Raw genomic sequence first — 19115 nt, forward strand, 5'->3', positions numbered from 1 at the left:
TTAATACATGATAACATGTTAACATGAACATTACTACACTCATATTAGCTACGATGCTTAGTTTACTGCATATTATATATGTATTAGTTTATTAATTAGAGTAATTATAAAGTAATCACAATTTTCATAGTAGCCTAATGAAAGGAACATTAATGACACCTATTCATTTAAATACATATTTAACATCAAGTTACCATACCATGGTTGTTAGTAGTGAACTGTACACCATGCAGTAAGAAACCCTGATATACATTCGCGCATCACAAGCCGATCAACTATTTTGGAGAATCGCACCTGCAAAATCCTAAAACTTTATTTCCAGGTTTAATTTATATTTTGAATAGACTCAGATTTCTGAACCCCACGATGTGGGTTTATGTTTTCTCTTTTAATCGTTTAATGTAATTTTGAGTGTGACGATGGTTTAAGGAGGGTGTACCTGTATGCTGGGTTGGAAATCTCAAGGATTAATAGTGGTGTTTTCCTTATTACATCACGTGTTGTTCTGAAAGCAAAAAGAAACAAATGAAACACGGAATGTCATCCACACAGCCTGACCGAAGCAAAGCGGGTGTGTTTACTCACACGATTAACCGAAAGTGAAGCGCTGCCGGCTCGTGAAGTGCGAATGGCTTGCATGTGCTGTACGAGTCTGTTGGATATGCTGCAGTCTCGTTACATTTTAACTTTTTGTTTAGCCTCCCATTCAGCTCAAGAAAACATGCTGCGTGATGATGAGGAAGAATTACATCAAGCTGTAGATTGGAATGCAGTTGCGGAATTTCATATGAATAAAATAGTCTTTTCCTCTCTCGCCGTTGCAGGCGTGCCAGTGATTACCCCTCTGCGTGACAATCCAAATATCCAATATCCACTAATACTCTCTTTCTCAGTAACCTTATTATCAGACACTTTCGCTCATGGAATAAATGATTAATGGCTGACTACGAATAGCATATTTCTCCAATTTTTAACTGAAAACTATTGCTTTTGTGTGATGCTGCATCCACACTGCTAGGTGTCAATATAAGTCCAAGACAACTGCCATATTAGCCAGCGAGATATCACAAAAATGGAATTGGGAATTGACACAGGCCAGACTCGTGGCGCCCATATAAGTGCCACCATGCAATGTGCCAGAGCATGTGCACAACCCACCAGGCCACATCTCCTTCCATTGGTATAAAGTTTTAACAGAACCTCCAAAGATAATGTTCCAGCATTGAGCATTTTCTCAGAGATATGTAGGTCACTAACCAGTATCCAGCAGCAGTTTGACAACAGGGAAGTTGGAGTGAGAGACGGTATAGTGCAGAGCTGTGTTTCCGTTGCCATCAGCCATGTTGATGACAAATTCCAGTAGCTGAGGGGAAATGGAGGCAAAGGTGTCCATGTACGCCTTGACTACTGCAGTGTCAGCAGCCTTGTGACAGGACACTCGAAGCCACTCCTGCAATACTGTGGTGTAAGCTGTCCTCTGTGAACAGACAGAGAAATAGAAACTTATTCTTAGCTGAAATGTAAAATGAACAGATCATGTTCAATTACAAGCAGATCATTAAAGGAATATTCTGGGTTCAGTACAAGTTAAGCTCAATTGACAGCATTTGTGGCTTAATGTTGATTACCACAAAAAATTATTTAGACTAATTTCTCCTTTTCTTTAAAAAAAAAGCAAAACTCGAGGTTACAGTGAGACACTTACAATGAAAGTGAATGTGGCCAATTTTTGGAGGCTTTAAAGGCAGTAATGTGAGGCTTATAAATTTATAAAAGCACTTACATTAATTCTTCTGTTGAAATTTGTGTATTATTTGAGCTTTAAAGCGGTTTAAATCATAGTTTTGGGGTTTACAGCATTCTGTTGTTATTGGATACAACTTTACACAGAAAAGGTTAATAAGCGATTTTATCAGGGGCCTGGGTAGCTCAGCGAGTATTGACGCTGACTACCACCCCTGGAGTCACGAGTTCGAACCCAGGGCGTGCTGAGTGACTCCAGCCAGGTCTCCTAAGCAACCAAATTAGCCCGGTTGCAAGGGAGGGTAAAGTCACATGGGGTAACCTCCTCGTGGTCGCAATTAGTGGTTCACGCTGTCAATGGGGTGCGTGGTAATTGTGCGTGGATCGCGGAGAGTAGCATGAGCCTCCACATGCTGTGAGTCTCTACAGTCATGTACAGCGAGCCACGTGATAAGATGCTCGGATTGACTGTCTCAGAAGCAGAGGCAACTGAGACTTGTCCTCCGCCACCCGGATTGAGGTGAGTAACCGTGCCACCACGAGGACCTACTAAGTAGTGGGAATTGGGCATTCCAAATTGGGGAGAAAAAGGGGATAAAATTATATTAAAAAATAAATTAAAAAAAAAACGATTTTATCACACTAAAATCATATTAACGTATTGTTTACATCTTGTGGCTATACTTTTGAAACAGAGTATTTAAATTACGGACTAGCCACATTCACTTCCACTGTAAGTGCCTCACTGTAACCCAGATTTTTGATTTTTTTAAAGAAAAGGGACAAGTCAAAATAAAAATTTGTGGTAATCAGTATTATGCCACAAATGCTGTCGATCGAGCTCAACCGGAATATTCCTTAATATGATTGAATAACTTAAATATTTTAAAGGTAAAGTGTGTAATGTAGGCGCTTCCAATGGCACCAAGTGAAATCACAAAATTAACGACATTTTTTTTTACATTTTCAGAATATAAGTGGATCTTGCTCATACAAAACTTGCCACCCCAATGTTGGAGCTGGCATGACAACTTTCCCAGGATTTGCTAAGGAGTGGTTTCAACACATTGCAAGGGTATTCTGGGTGTTTTCTGTGATGTTGATTCTCAGTTGCTAAAGTGTTCAGAGTGGTTGCCAGGGCATTGCTGGGTGGTTTCTTACTAGCATTTCAAGCCAACAGAGCTCACCCTTAAAGGGATGGTTCACCCAAAAATGAAAATTCTCACATCATTTACTCACCTTCATGCCATCACAGATGTGTAAGACTTTCTTTCTTCTGCAGAACACAACCAAATATTTTTAGAAGAATATCTAAACTCTGTAGGTCCATACAATACAAGTGAAAGGGTGCCAAAATTTTGACACTCCAAACATCACATAAAGGCAGCATAAAAGTAATCCATATGACTCCAGTGGTTAAATTCATGATAGGTGTTGATGAGAAACAGATCAGTATCCATTTTTATATCCGAGTCCATTTTTGCTAGAAAAACTTCTCCCTGGCCAGTAGGGGGCGATATGCATGAATAATGTCAATCACAAAAACACAAGAAGAATGTGAAAGTGAAAGTAAAGTGGAGATTGACTGAGCAGGGAGGCAAATTTATAGTAAAAAATTGACTTAAACATTGATCTGTTTCTCACCCACATCTATCATATCACTTCTGGAGAGATTGATTCATCCACTAGAGTCTTATGGATTACTTTTATGCTGCCTTACGTTATTTTTGGAGCTTTAACATTTTGGCACCCATTCACTTGCATTGTGATGACCCACAGAGCTGAAATATTCTTCTAAAAATCTTTGTGTTCTGCAGAAGAATGAAAGTCAAACACATCTGGGATGGCATGAGGGGGAGTAAATGATGAGAATTTTCATTTTTGGGTGAACTGTTCCTTTAAGTCTCTATTATTTTCTGATCTTTAGAAATGTAAAGGGCCCCTTTTCAATGCAAGTCTATTGGGGTGGTAGAAATAAAAATGTATTCTGAATTTTTGGAGAATTCATATAGTTGGAGAATCATTGAATCGATTTTCAAGTTTAAACGCCGCAGTTCAAACTGAACTCAGAACTGAATCAGATTATTTTTTTCTTTTTTGGAGAATCGATTCAGAATCGTTGGAAGAAACACGATGCATCGCTGAATCGATTTTTTCTCCCACCCCTAAAGTCTATGGGAGTTTTTAGCCTGTTTTATTTTTTTAATTCGGCATATGAAAACTGTAGGTCTGATGGCATAGAAAAGTAAAATGGACAGTCATGCCCCAAACTCCTAGCATTGGTTGAGCCAGAATTTGACATGTTAGACTGCTGTAATAAACAGAGCGATATTTTGAAGGTGCCACAGTGTTTCCCCTCATTCAAACTGACAGCAATTTGCAACAACAAAATGAGGGTAACTCATTAATTTTCATACAAGTTAGCGAGGTGACCTGAGTAGTCGCTGTCAGTGTGAACGCCTCTGTACTGGTGGAACAGGAGAAAGTATTTAAAGCAAAATAATTACACACTTAACCTTTAAATCAACCTTATAAAACTATCTATAATTTATAAAACATATTGGCTTTTTTTATAACTAATATACATACCGCTTCTTGATGGCTAAATGCATTTGGCTCGTTGAGTGCTCTCTGCAAGGTATTGAGAGCAGCCACGAGACTGCCAATCAATTTCAGTCTGAAAAAAAATCAGTCAGCATTTACAGCCAAACTACGTAATCAAATATTCATTTTGATAAAGCTTTTGTCACTGATTTGTTTCAGTCAACTTACTTGCTTTCTTGTTTATTAGTTGGGATGGCACTTGGGGTTGCAGCTGGATTGTTGTTGAAGGATATGGCTATGTCCTGTTTTGCTGAGGCATCAGTAGATTGTGACTGCATAGCTCCTTGTTGGGTTGTGAGGTCAGTGGTTTTTGATTGACTTGCATCTTGCTGAGATTTGGCATAAGTGGATTGTGATTGAGTGGTCGCCTGCTGAGCATCGAGGCCTGACACCTCTGGCTGGGTTGGACTTTGCTGGACATTTGAATCAGTGGCCTTAAATTGAACAACAGCATGCTGTACAACAGAGCTGGTGGCCGATAACTGGACAGCGTTTTGTTCCATGGCAGTGCTTTGAGAGGTATGCGTTTGAAGAACGAGTTTTGCCTCTGTGGATTGAACAACACTTCCCGGATGTGCAGTGGTTGTAAGTGATGATTGGCTGGCACAGTGATGTATGTCTGCCTCTGCTGCTGGTGATTGGGTAACCTGTTGCTGGGTAGCTGCATCCATGGCTTGTGATTGGCTGGTGATTTTCTGTGTTTCAGTATCTTTGGCTGGTGACTGGGCAGTGCTGTGCTGAGGTGTTAGGGCAGCTGATGTCTCACTGGATTTGGGAGAAGCAGGGCTGCAGGGGGTCTCCTGGGGCTGCTGTGCTGCAGATTCTGGTAATTTCTCAGTAGCCTCGTGGTATTCGCTTGCATCACTCTCATCCTCTGAACTTTCCAAGCTGCTCTCCTCGGAGGATGTAGACCCGTACCTGCAGAAAAAATTGAAGATCAGTGCGTATTATACAGTTAAAACACATCACATTGTTAATATAATTCAATATAATTCAGAATTCTGCATTTACCCTCCATTGACTCCAATGAACTGCAGGTTCTTCTTGGTGTAAGGAGAACCAGGTTCCCCATCAGCCTTTCTCTTCATGATTGACCTCAGGGTGTATTGAAGGGAGGCTTAAAAAATATAGAGGAAAAAAAGGGCAGAGTATCACTGGTTAAAAAATGAATGTTTGAAGATGTAAGGGATACATTATCACCAGATACTCAAAGAAAACAAAGGACTAACCTGGTTTTATGGCATCTATTTGGATGGCTTCTTCTGATGCTTGCTGGCTAATCTCTCCCTCTTTTAGCCGCTGGCAGACAGGAGCCACCTGGCTGCATTTTGTCTCCATGGCGGTTGCCTGGTTGGTCACTGGCACTGACTTGGATACTTCGCTTCTCAAGACTTCTCGCACCTGCTTAGAGCTTATTGCAATGGGAAACTCGCGTGGTGATTCTGATGGCCAAAAAGAAAGAGAACGGTCTAAATTATCCCTATTGCTAATATATATATATATATGTATATATATATATATATATATATATATATATATATATATATATTTTAATAGTAGTTCTCCCAAAAATCAAAATTCTGTCATCATTAACTCAACCGTATGTTGCTCCAAATCCATATGATTTACTTCTGTGCAGCACGAAAGTGGATGTTAGGCAGAATACTCATGCTGCTCTTACAATGCTCTTTTCATTCATACAATAAAAGTGCATGGAGGCCAACATCGTCAAAGCTTCAAAAATGACAAAAAGCATCATAAAAGCATCAGCAGTGCACTCATATGTGCACCATATTTCAAGACTTTTGAATCCATAACATAGGTTTTTGAAGAGCAGACAGAAATTCTGCCACATATTCAAACTGATGAAAAAGATTGGTTACACCACATGCTAAAACTAGGGCTGTCAATCGATTAACTTTTTTTATCAAATTAATTACAAGGAAAGCGGATTAATCAATCAAATTAATCACTTATATAAATATTTGCTGAGAAAGTCCCTCAAATATCAATAACTCAACATACAATGATTAAACAATTATAAATAGTTGTATTTAAATATTTATAAATATTATAAAAAAAATTATAATTCAGATAATTAAAATGCATTATTGTGGCAGACGAGTAAAGCATTGATTAGACAATACAAAAATTGGTTTTATAATCCAATATATTGTTTATACCCATATCACTAAACATAAGCCAATCACTGGCCTATTGTTCACAGCAAACCATTTTGCAACTGAGTTCATCAGTCAGTCAGAGGTGTTTTATAAGGGATTTTCTAAGGACGTGTCAATCTACACGTGTCAGACAGATGCTTTTGGAGTGTCTCACTTAAGTAACATTCAGTTTTTAGGTTGCTGTGTCAAGTTTAATGTAGTTTGAAACTACGACAAACACGTTTTGAGATCCCTGCGTTTGGATTTGCGCTCCATCAAGCTGTGTTTAAATGCAAGGAGTCCTCATCTAGTGCTGTCTGCTGCCGGTAAGTGTGGTTTGTTCTCAGAATAAGATGCATGTTGCCTTAACAGCTGGAGTTTTATTTACTGCCCCCTGGAGAAAACAGGTGGTACTTCAAGATTGAATTGTTCCGATGGTAGGAATATTCCTTATTACGGTCTGGGCCAATGTTCCCTATGCACTTCTGATATTTCTTCCACGCAGAAGGAAAAACCATCCGCACACTGCACACAGACTCAAATGTCTGTGGGAAAATCTAGACATTTCTTGTATTAGAGCTAGAAGACTGCTCAGTGTTTCATATGCTTCATGGTCAATGCCCGTCCTGCGAGTAATTAACATAAACAGTCGCTTATGTCTTATGTGAATGCAAACAGGTGCAACAAAAAATCAATTATGTGTCAAAATATCGGATCTGTGCATTAGACTTTGCAGTGTAACACATTAATGCAGCCAAATAGATCTGTTGTTTATTATGTTGGTAATATTAATCAAACAACAATACTGAAGCCATTGACTTGTCTTTATTTATCTGTTATTATTAGCCTACTATGTAGTATACTTTATACTTAGGCTACTTCTACTTCTTATATACAGGTGCATCTCAATAAATTAGAATGTCGTGGAAAAGTTCATTTATTTCAGTAATTCAACTCAAATTGTGAAACTCGTGTATTAAATCAATTCAGTGCACACAGACTGAAGTAGTTTAAGTCTTTGGTTCTTTTAATTGTGATGATTTTGCTCACATTTAACAAAAACCCACCAATTCACTATCTCAAAAAATTAGAATACATCATAAGACCAATAAAAAAACATTTTTAGTGAATTGTTGGCCTTCTGGAAAGTATGTTCATTTACTGTATGTACTCAATACTTGGTAGGGGCTCCTTTTGCTTTAATTACTGCCTCAATTCGGTGTAGCATGGAGGTGATCAGTTTGTGGCACTGCTGAGGTGGTATGGAAGCCCAGGTTTCTTTGACAGTGGCCTTCAGCTCATCTGCATTTTTTGGTCTCTTGTTTCTCATTTTCCTCTTGACAATACCCCATAGATTCTCTATGGGGTTCATGTCTGGTGAGTTTGCTGGCCAGTCAAGCACACCAACACCATGGCCATTTAACCAACTTTTGGTGCTTTTGGCAGTGTGGGCAGGTGCCAAATCCTGCTGGAAAATGAAATCAGCATCTTTAAAAAGCTGGTCAGCAGAAGGAAGCATGAAGTGCTCCAAAATTTCTTGGTAAACGGGTGCAGTGACTTTGGTTTTCAAAAAACACAATGGACCAACACCAGCAGATGACATTGCACCCCAAATCATCACAGACTGTGGAAACTTAACACTGGACTTCAAGCAACTTGGGCTATGAGCTTCTCCACCCTTCCTCCAGACTCTAGGACCTTGGTTTCCAAATGAAATACAAAACTTGCTCTCATCTGAAAAGAGGACTTTGGACCACTGGGCAACAGTCCAGTTTTTCTTCTCCTTAGCCCAGGTAAGACGCCTCTGACGTTGACTGTGGTTCAGGAGTGGCTTAACAAGAGGAATACGACAACTGTAGCCAAATTCCTTGACATGTCTGTGTGTGGTGGCTCTTGATGCCTTGACCCCAGCCTCAGTCCATTCCTTTTGAAGTTCACCCAAATTCTTGAATCGATTTTGCTTGACAATCGTAAGGCTGCGGTTCTCTCGGTTGGTTGTGCATCTTTTTCTTCCACACTTTTTCCTTCCACTCAACTTTCTGTTAGCATGCTTGGATACAGCACTCTGTGAACAGCCAGCTTCTTTGGCAATGAATGTTTGTGGCTTACCCTCCTTGTGAAAGGTGTCAATGATTGTCTTCTGGACAACTGTCAGATCAGCAGTCTTCCCCATGATTGTGTAGCCTAGTGAACCAAACTGAGAGACCATTTTGAAGGCTCAGGAAACCTTTGCAGGTGTTTTGAGTTGATTAGCTGATTGGCATGTCACCATATTCAAATTTTTTGAGATAGTGAATTGGTGGGTTTTTGTTAAATGTGAGCCAAAATCATCACAATTAAAAGAACCAAAGACTTAAACTACTTCAGTCTGTGTGCATTGAATTTATTTAATACACGAGTTTCACAATTTGAGTTGAATTACTGAAATAAATGAACTTTTCCACGACATTCTAATTTATTGAGATGCACCTGTACACTGTATATAAATTATTCTGCTCAGGTGGCTGAAGGTTCCACTCAATAGAAACAGGATTTGCTCAGCAAAAACAAAAATTTGAAGGAACATTGGTACGGGCATTTGATTATTTGCGCAATTTGTTTAACGTGTTATTTCTTTTTTTAATTAATCGCACTGAATTAACACGTTAAATCAATAGCCCTAGTTGAAAACCAATGGTATTATATATTTGAATTTATGCAAATGCACATGAGATTTAAGATCTGTGACGGAAGGAATTCTGTTTCAGTCTGTTTCTCAAATAAAGCAATCACATAGTGGTTTTATTAATCTTTTTTGTCATTTTTGGACCTTGACAGCATCCATCCACATTTTCTTTCTTTGTATGAAAAAGAGCACTGTGAATATTCTGCCCAACGTCTCCTTTTTTGTGTTTAACAGAGGAAAGAATGTCAAACAGGATTGGAACAATAAGGTAATGATTACAGAATTTTCATTTTTGTGTTAACCAATCCTTGTATAATGTTTTTACATTTTACGTGTCCACATATTTCACATGCTGAAAACAACAAGAATCTAACACTATTAACTTAATTCCACCATCAGAACAAACGGTTCTCGCTACAGAACCGTGCATTTACGTAACGATCCAGGCTTGTTGGCAAGGTTGCTTTTTTTCCACTGTGGTGCTGCGAAATCAGAATTACAATGGACTGATTGAGCAAGTGACCAATCATGAGTCACCACTTCACTAATGCCGTTCCAACACCATGGTTCTCTGTCCTAAACACATGGTTAGCCGGGTCACTTTGGGATCTCTAGTATGTTTAATTAGCACATCTGTTACCAGGTATAAATGTCTGGTCACGCAGAAAGCTCCTTGGTTTAAGATTCAGAAGAGCTACTGTATGCTACACGATCCTCATCAATAAACTCTTTTCCCCACAAGCACTTGGTCTGGCTTACTCTTATTCATATATTGGAAGAACTCTAACCAGGCCAGGAATGGTTTGTAATCAAACCATAACAAACCGTGCAAGTTGAAATGCTGCAGGAACTGTTAATCACGGTGCTCAGAACTGTTTGGCCCAATGGTGGAAAAGTGCTTTTTAATGCGGTTTCATACACACCCTCTGTTCCTAGGGACTCTGCATGTCTTCTATGGGGCCCCTCTAGTGTGCCGGCAGATACGGGCTGAGCAGGAGAACTGCAACCCTGGGCTCTCAGCAGTGTCCCCACACCCACCACTGTGGGCTGCTCCAATGTGTACACTTGGATCCCCACGGTCCTCTGCTGATGGGGCTGCTGGGTGAAACTGACAACAGTGTGCAGACCCGCACCAGCCTGCCCCTGCTGTTCCTGCCAGCCCAGACTTGTGGCCTTTACCGCATGGTCCACCTGAGGAGGAAGAACCTGCCTCTCTCTCTGAGCTGCATCCACTTGCTGCTGAGCACTCTGCAGTTCCTGCATAGTCTTCCTTAGCTGAACCTCCAAAAGCCCCACCTTAGTCTTCAGGGCTTCAGCTTCAGGCAGCAGCCCCAAGTCCTCCTCTCGCACCCCTACACCCACTTGACGATAGCCACATTCCTTTATCTCTGGCCCCACACCTACTGTTCGCACCTCTCTCCTTGCACCTGGACGGTCTCCGCTGACAATTACCGTCTCTTCAATCTCACAGCCCGAGTCCTGGAGGGAGCCTGGAGTGGTAGGAGAAAGGCTTCCTGCAGCTCTGTTTGTGGCTCCTGCCCCATTTCCCACCTCCTCCTCGGGTATGTCGATATAAAGCTCTCCACGTGGACGGCTCCGACTGAACCCCAGCGTGTGGCCCAGGAACTTCTGGCTCTTGAGTTGCACACTGAGCTGCCTCTTCTCCTCCTGGAGCACGGAGATCTTCACTTGCAGCACTGGAATGGTCTTCACCTGCTCCTCAAGCTCCCGGATTTTCCGTAGGGCGACAGCCATCTGCTCCCGTACATGCTGCAAATGGGCGGGTGTAGGTGACATGGGTGTGGACAAGCCAGAGCTTATTGGTGTAAAGGACCCACCTCCCTGGGCACGATTGAAGCTATGCGCACTGGAAAGGGAGGTGTTGGAGCCAGCAACGCTGCTGTGCATGCTGCCCAGATTGGAGAAGTGACGGCCATCCTTTTCTTCCTCCAGCTTGAGACGGGCATCCAACAATGTCTTCTCCACACGTGCCATACTGAAGTTGGGCCGCTGTGAGCTGTGGAAGCCTGGCGCACAGTAGGAGTATGATGAGTGACGGCTGTCCATGCTGGCATTGGAGCACAGTGACTCAGTGGAGGTCCACCAGGAGCCTGTATAGCCATAGCCACGTGGAAGTGAACCATAACGTGGGCGCCGTTGCACAGGCACCTTCTTTATGGTGTTGCCTTTCTCAATATCATTGACGTACTTGAGGAAGTCCAGGTCCAGACGATAGCCATAGGGGGTCTCAACTGAATATGGAGCCTCTTGATTCTTTCCGTGCAAGGAGGGGGGAGCCGGGGGGTTAATCTTCCCTAAGGATAGAGGAAACAACTTTAAACTGAAGGAAATCTTAGTCTAATCTCTGAATCAGACAAAAGAGAGAAATAATTACCTTCAGGCTATGAGCAGCTCAATGTTTTGCTTTACTTTACTAGCTAGTCTCTTCAGTTTTCTCTAAATAAACATTTAGGTAGAGATGGACCGGGGAAAGGATAACAGAATCACAGTACGTACACAATAAAATTGGGACAGTACCTGGAAAACTGGTGTCCATATGTAGCACCTGAGCCATGATTGTCATTCACCAATCACTTTCTCCTAGACAAAAGAGATACTGTAAGTGATCATACACAAATACACATACATTGATCTCCTGAGATCTACGGCCAGCTACCAAACCTATAATGAACAGTCCTCATTCAATAATCTTTCAATTAGAAATCAAGCATCTGCATGCACAGACATAATCCTCAAACCAGCAAAGGAAAGGGCTCTTATCAGGGCAAAGTTTCAAAAACTACAGCACTGGCATTGGATTTACAGCAAGAACGTGGCACACTCAAGTTTATTTAGTTACATTTATGTAATATAGGCATGTTGTGTTGTCACTTTACTCTAAAGCTGATGCTATCTTAAGTGCAGTCTGTTCCACAAGCTTTATCCCAGCGAATTATATAATGACCTTTTTTAAAAGGGATTCCTATGGGTAATTTTCAGGCACAATCTGCTGAGGTTGCATGAACTGTCAAATTGTCTTTTAGTGCCCCTTGCACAGTTAGACCAATGGCAAAAGTGTATATACTATCCGATACTAATCCTAAAATGGAAAATGCTTCGCAGCCAAAAATATGCACTCTGACTTACTTTTGTAGTATTAAAAAACTGATTTGAATATGTACTTTTACAAACTTCGAAACCTTGACGCCCAAAGGATGTAATGTTTGACTTCCTTTGGGGGTACAAACCTTAATTAGGAGGTCAATCAGGGGGATCCTGAGTTAGGGTCAAACCCCCTTGTTATTTGTACACTGCTTTATCCTCTACTAGAGCTTGGCTGTTTCGTTTGGTTTATTTGTGGTCCTCTTGTTTGAAGGAGAGAGAAAAAAAGAGCAGAATGTTTTCTGGCAGTCGACATCAGGAGAAAGAGCATCTAGTTACAGCCTTATTAGGAATCATCTGAATACACTCTCTGTGGTTCTCAGAATTGAGGTGCTGTAAAAAAAGACAGGCACAGGCACTAGCTCTCTTCTCTCCCACACTGTTTCCATGCTTTCGATCTCCCTTTTTCTCCTTTATTTTTCCCCACTCTGTCAGCTGTTGATCAGGAGATAGCAGCTGACTGCTCTTCCTTCTTCCACTCTCTCAGTTACCCTTTTCAAATGAAGCAAAGCACTCCAACCTTAAATCAATTAGTAAAATGAAACCGGGCATTCAACATATATGGTCACTCTATGTGTCTTTTGCTATCAGGATGCTCTCTTTTTCCAATCTGCATTGCATTTTTCTCAGCTAGTGTGCCTTTCTAGGTTATTAGATAGTGAGAAGGGGGGTGCTGTATGCTTTAGCAATCTCAACGCTGGCAGTGCCATGGGCTATCTCTGTTTCTTACATTAAAAGCATTTAAGAAATCAGAGGTTTTTATGTTGGGTTTGAAGTTTTTAACTTTTAACAGAGAGCGCAAAGAGAACTGTTGACTGCTCTGGTAATTTCGGTTCATAATCGGAAATGGCTTTTCCCTTGCTGCCTCACACAAAAACGTTTCCCCCCTCTGTCTAATCTCATGACCCTCTCAGTCTGTTTATGTTCTTGCCTGTTTCAGGGAAAGTAGGGCAAATGGAAACACTGACTGAACTAATTTTGCATTTTATAGACCTTAAGTTGACAAAATTAGCTCTCTTACCCGCTATATCCACGCTGTGTCTGTGTTTTTTGCTAACTTTCTCAAATTTGAGTCTCAATTAAATTAATTATTATGCTCTGTTGAGATTGACTGTACTGCTTTTATGTTTGGGGTCCCAGAGACCCTAATGGTGTATATGTAAAAATAACAATAATGATCATTTTGAAATTAACCTCTTATTTTTCCTTTTTATTTTAATGTGCTCCTCTAGAAAAATAGAATAAAACAAATTAAACCAATATTAACATACTGTTTGTTTAAAAAAAAAAAAAAAAAAACTGGCAGGAATGCACTCCTATACCGTGTACACCAGTCAGGGAACCCTGAAATGTAACAATCCATTGCATTTATTGTTTTATATGTTTTATATATCTGGGGTCTCTGAGACCCCACACATCAGTAAAGTAAACTATTTGACATTTTAAGCTTTTTATCAAGTAGTAATTTTGTTTAAAATCAGTTCTCATAAGAGTAGGAAAGGTCATGAAGCATTAATCTGATACCTCAATGTTAAGTGTGTTTTCTGAGCTATTAAAAAAGCCTTGGGGTCTCTCAGACCCTGAACAGTGACAATGAGGCCAAACAACATTTTAGAAAAACAGACCAAGTTACTAAAGTCAATATCATCTTATTAGTGTTGTTCTTATTCCTCTGCCACAGCCCAAAGATTGAAGAATGTCTTGAGCGCTTGAGAAAATGTTTGTGTGTGTGAATATGAATATGTATGCACAGATTTATGTGTGTACGTGTGAAAAAGTCAGCGTCAGTGCTGCGCAGAGTGTTGACAGGGGGACAGTTGATGAGCCATAATTAGAGACTTCAGGAAAGGCACACAGCGTGACAAACATCCCAGCCCTCAGCAATAACACTCAAACTGTTCTCTCTCTTTCTATGTCTCCATCTCATAAAGTATTAACTTAGGCCTATAACTTGTCCTGCATGTTTGTGCTACAGACTTGAATGATGGGCCATTGACAAATAAGGTTGTCCAAGGTGATAAAAATGAGAAATCTTTTAAAAATGTCAAGTTCAAGAAATAGGATCTTTGTGCCCATGTTGTTTTTTTCTAAATAAAAAAAAAAAAAAAAAAAATATATATATATATATATATATATATATATATATATATATATATATATATATATATATATAGCATTTTCTACAAATAAAATGTATTTAATGACTTTTAAAATGTCATGTGGTGTAAAGGTCAATTATTAGATATTAAAATACTTTTCTTAAAAAAACAATCATTAATAAAAAATTTTGAGTCAAGAATATCAAGAAGTTTTCTCAGGGTTACACCACATAACAAAATCTGGCTTTTCATAAAAAGTCAAAATACTGATATGTAATGATATGACAAAATAATGTTGTTGTTGTATTTTGTTTTTTGTCTTATGTTTTGTATGTTCTATGTCAACAAAATGTCTACCTACATGTTGGGTACACCACCTGACTTTGGTTTCGTGGACAAATGTATTTCACATATCACATTTTCAAATAAATTTGTTTTAAAAAGATAATAATTAAAAAGATAATAAAAGATTATTCTGCACAGCTAATGTCAACAGTTCGTTTTCTACAATATCCTTTTTAATTGGGACTTGGTTTTTATTTGTATTTTTTTGTCTCCGGACTTGCCCCAAATGACATTTTTTACTTTAAGCCCCAGAAAAAAAAAATTAAAATAACTTAAATAACATGTTCATCATAGAAGAGGTGTATTGAAGTAATTGTCTTGTGTGAATTGCATTTGTAATGTATTTTTGAAAAATGTCTTAGATCTGGACACATCAAATTGTGCAACTTGTTGAACCCAAACCAAACCCTGACAACCCAGAATACCCTAGAAACCACATAGCAAAATGCAAAAAACTTCTCAGAACACCTGCAGCAGTACCTTGACCCACAACCCCATAGCACCGTAGAGGTTTTGCATGGGGAAAACCAAAAATATATTAGTTTCTAATAGTTTCTTTGACTCTTCCCATATCCTCTTTTCTCATTTCACCGCTCTGCCTTATGCTCCCAAACAACCCCCTTCCCGGCAGCCCACCACATCCACGTAAAGAACAGGGCAGCACTGGCCACTACAGTGCAATGTGTGTTATTATAGTTAACGAAAACTAAATCAAAAACTAACTAAAATCATTTTCGTTAACTAAAATAAAAATAAAAACCAATTATTGGAAAAACTGAAACTAAACTAAAATACTTTTTCATAACTCCAAAACTAACTAAAATAAAATAAAAATGATCTCAGATTCATTTTAGTTGTAGTTTTTGTTATATTAGGGTGGATATGGGCAAAGTGGGACACTTTTGGAAATGTTACATTTCCTGACACTTTGAATTATGATCTAAACGACATGTAACCTAACATTATACCTTTAAAGAAAGCTTAGGATGTCTTCTACCTTTGTCAAAAGCAAAATGAAGAAATATTCAATACTAGGATGTAGAACCTTTGAAGACCCTCTTTTGACCAAATACCAGACTTTTTTCAGCAGTACTGGTAAAGTGGGACAGATGAAAAATTATTCTCTAGAAAATATCTACATCTATTTGGAATACATTTTAATATTTTCATATACACATTCACATCATAACATTAAGTTAACAAACTTTTTTTTATAACCTTAAGATTTACCTCAAATTTCTGTCATTTTCTTTACCATTGCTTTTCCCACTAGTGATCATGAAATGAGCTCTGCCACACAACCCAAAGTAAAATCATCCATTTAAAACCTCAAAAAGATAAAAGGAATAGTTGACCCTAAAATGAATGTTATCTCATCATTTACTCACCCTCATGCCATTCCAGATGTGTATGACTTTCTTCAGTAGAACACAAACAAAGATTTTTAGAAGAACTTTTAAGCCCTGTAGGTCCATACAATGCAACTCTGATGCTCCAAAAAGCACAAAGGCAGCATAAAAGTTTTCTGAAGCGATCTAATCTGTTTTGGGTGAGAACAGACCAAAATGTAACTCCTTTTTCACTGCACACCTTGCAATTGCAGTCTACAGGACTGATTATTATTTCAAGCTCAATTACACTTACTTGTAGAGTCCGTAGAGTGCTAGATGGTGCTGAGAAATAAAACTGAGCTTGAAATCATGATTGCCAAGGAGACAGCTGATGTCAAGATTTAAAGTAAAAAAGGACTTAAATATTGATCTGTTTCTCACCCACACCTATCATATCACTTCAGAAGACATGGATTAAACCACTGGAATCGTATGGATTACTTTTATGCTGCCTTTATGTGCTTTTTGGAGCTTTAAAGTTTTGGCCCCTATTGACTTGCATTGTATGGACCTAAAGAGCTTAAATATTATTGTAAAAATCTTTATGAGGGTGAGAAAATGAGAGACTTTTAATTTTTGGGTGAACGCTCTCTTAAACAGTTTACTCCCCAAATATTAGTTTAGTAATGATTTATAATAATTTAAGGAAATACATATGGATACAATGTGGATCAAGCTTAAATGTCCTTTGTCACTTTACCCATAATCACCCTATATTATAAAATTTGCAACATTTACAATCCACATTAAACATGAAAATACCACTAGATAGAGGTAACACAAGACTGCCCTGAGAATTGAAATTATATTAGTCATGTTAAATTACACCAGTAAACACTCAGCTTTGGCAGCCATAAAAAATTCAAAAATGAAAACTAAAATAAAAACTAAACTGAAACTACAAAACACTGAGAAAACGAAAACTAACAGACAAACTGTGAAAAATAACCAAAACTAAAGTAAATTGTTATACAAAATTGAATATAAAATATAAATAAAAACAAAATTAAAAATCCAAAACTACAATAACACTGGTGTGGCGCTGACCTTTCTCCCTCTTTGTCTGCTCATAAACAGTGTTCCATTGAGATGACAGTGAACAGAGCACAGTGTGCCCCCCTCCCCATCAGCGGTCTGCCCTTTCTCAGTGGCATGCCTGCAGACCTTTCTCCAGCACAGCCAGTCTCTACCCTCCTCCAGCAGGAATGCATGGCCCTAAACTCATATGCCCCTCTCTCCATACCTCTCTCCCGACTTCCATCGCTTTACATTCCAGAACAGCGGAAGTTGACATCTCTTGCCTCTAGGGTGTCCCCCACCCACCGGCAAACTATTAAGATTAGCAATCAACGGGAAAGAGGATGTAGAGAATCTTATATTGCTGGAATGGCACGGTAAATTTGGTAGCTTGTAGTAGCCTAACAATTTCGCAGCAAAAGTTCTTTTGAGCAGCCTGGATTACAATGTAAAAAAAGAAAACAGAATTCCTTTCATTTTGTTTCATATTATGAAAACATGTCGAGGAGTTTCATTAGTTGCACTCCAATGAGCTTTCTGAGGAGCTGATAAATGTTAAGGGGTGGTTAGTTTTGAAACTTGGTCATGTTCAAAGGTCACGTTATCAGTGTGTGAAATTCAAGGTCCATTCGCAACAAACTGTTTAATTTGTCTTGGCTTGGATGTGGAATTTTGGGTCCTTATCTATAAACAAGAAATAAACTGACTCCTTAAACACAGGGGAACCAATACTGTAATTTGTATCTTGTCTAAAGATAGCAGTCAGGCTTTTTGCTTCAATAAAGACTTGTAACTCACCGAGCTGCAGTGATGGTCTCTCTTCCCCGACCTCCTCGCTCAGGGTTCTCCTCTCCCCTCTTCCGATTCCTGTGTCTCTCTTTTAAGGGTGCCACCTAAATCTTGAAGGAAAGAAAATATAACTCTTCATTTACAGGACTGAACTCATATTATGACTAAAATTGGCAGATTCTTTGTATGAGTTTGGCCACAACCTTTATTTTAGATGCTCGTCCTCATCTCAATCATCAGAGAAGCCAATCCTAACGACTGCCTTTTCTGTGAGAGACTAATTCGTCTTGGCTCTCTATCATCATTGCTTACCACCACAACACACCCCTCTTCTCCCTCAACCACAACAACTTAAAATCCCCTTGAGCCTGGGAAAGCGCTGCACTGTGTGCAATGTTTTCAGTTTCAGAGTTCTTCTGAGTCACCCGCCTAAACCCGGAGAAACAGACACACCCCTGATGGACACCAACACTTGGTTGCAAGAAAATCCTTAATATTTGTAAGGTTATCCCCACTAACAATTTCTTTATCTTAAAGGAGCAGTTCACACAAAAATGGAAATTAGGTTGTAATTCCAAACCTGTATGACTTACTTTCTCCTTTTGAAAACACAAGAAGAAACATTTTGAATGTTGACCCTACTCTTTCCCATACAATGAAAGCACATAATGACTGAGGTTTTTAGCGGTATTGGGTTAGCAACAATTGTTGTGTGAGCTACAAGCTACTAATAACTTAAAGTATTTAAATTACAGTAAATCTGCTCTTTATAAAAAAAAGTAGTAAGCTACACTACAAGCTACAAACAACAACTGAACTGAAGCTATTTAAAGAAAATATTTTTAGATATATTGATGTATCTATATATATATATATATATATATATATATATATATGTATACTATATTTATATATTATATACTGTATATCAGACCTCCAAATCAGAGGTTCTGCAGAATTCAGTAATATCACCTGATAGTTATACTGTATATTTAATTAGGGTGACATTACCTTTAACCATGGTTTTAGTAAATTAACCATATTTTAACCATGGTATTTGTAATAGTAACCACAAAATTAACAATGGTTACAACTTAATGGTTACTACATTATTACTATAGTAAAACCATGGTTTATT

General features: G+C 38.9%; 1 protein-coding gene across 1 annotated transcript in view; it reads right to left on the minus strand.

Moving 5' to 3' along the window:
• Window positions 1–19115, minus strand: part of LOC127449948 (KN motif and ankyrin repeat domain-containing protein 2-like) — a 43005-nt gene that overhangs the window by 8521 nt on the left and 15369 nt on the right. Inside the window, exons 2-9 of the mRNA XM_051713590.1 lie at window positions 17987–18087; window positions 11713–11775; window positions 10098–11489; window positions 5577–5789; window positions 5359–5464; window positions 4516–5265; window positions 4333–4420; window positions 1258–1477 (exon numbers count right to left, since the gene is read on the minus strand). Coding sequence (XP_051569550.1) covers window positions 1258–1477; window positions 4333–4420; window positions 4516–5265; window positions 5359–5464; window positions 5577–5789; window positions 10098–11489; window positions 11713–11758 — 2815 coding nt within the window. The 5' untranslated portion in view covers window positions 11759–11775; window positions 17987–18087. The remainder of the gene's footprint in view (window positions 1–1257; window positions 1478–4332; window positions 4421–4515; window positions 5266–5358; window positions 5465–5576; window positions 5790–10097; window positions 11490–11712; window positions 11776–17986; window positions 18088–19115) is intronic.

This window comes from Myxocyprinus asiaticus, chromosome 13, assembly GCF_019703515.2.
Source record: "Myxocyprinus asiaticus isolate MX2 ecotype Aquarium Trade chromosome 13, UBuf_Myxa_2, whole genome shotgun sequence".
NCBI classification, from domain to species: Eukaryota; Metazoa; Chordata; class Actinopteri; order Cypriniformes; family Catostomidae; genus Myxocyprinus; species Myxocyprinus asiaticus.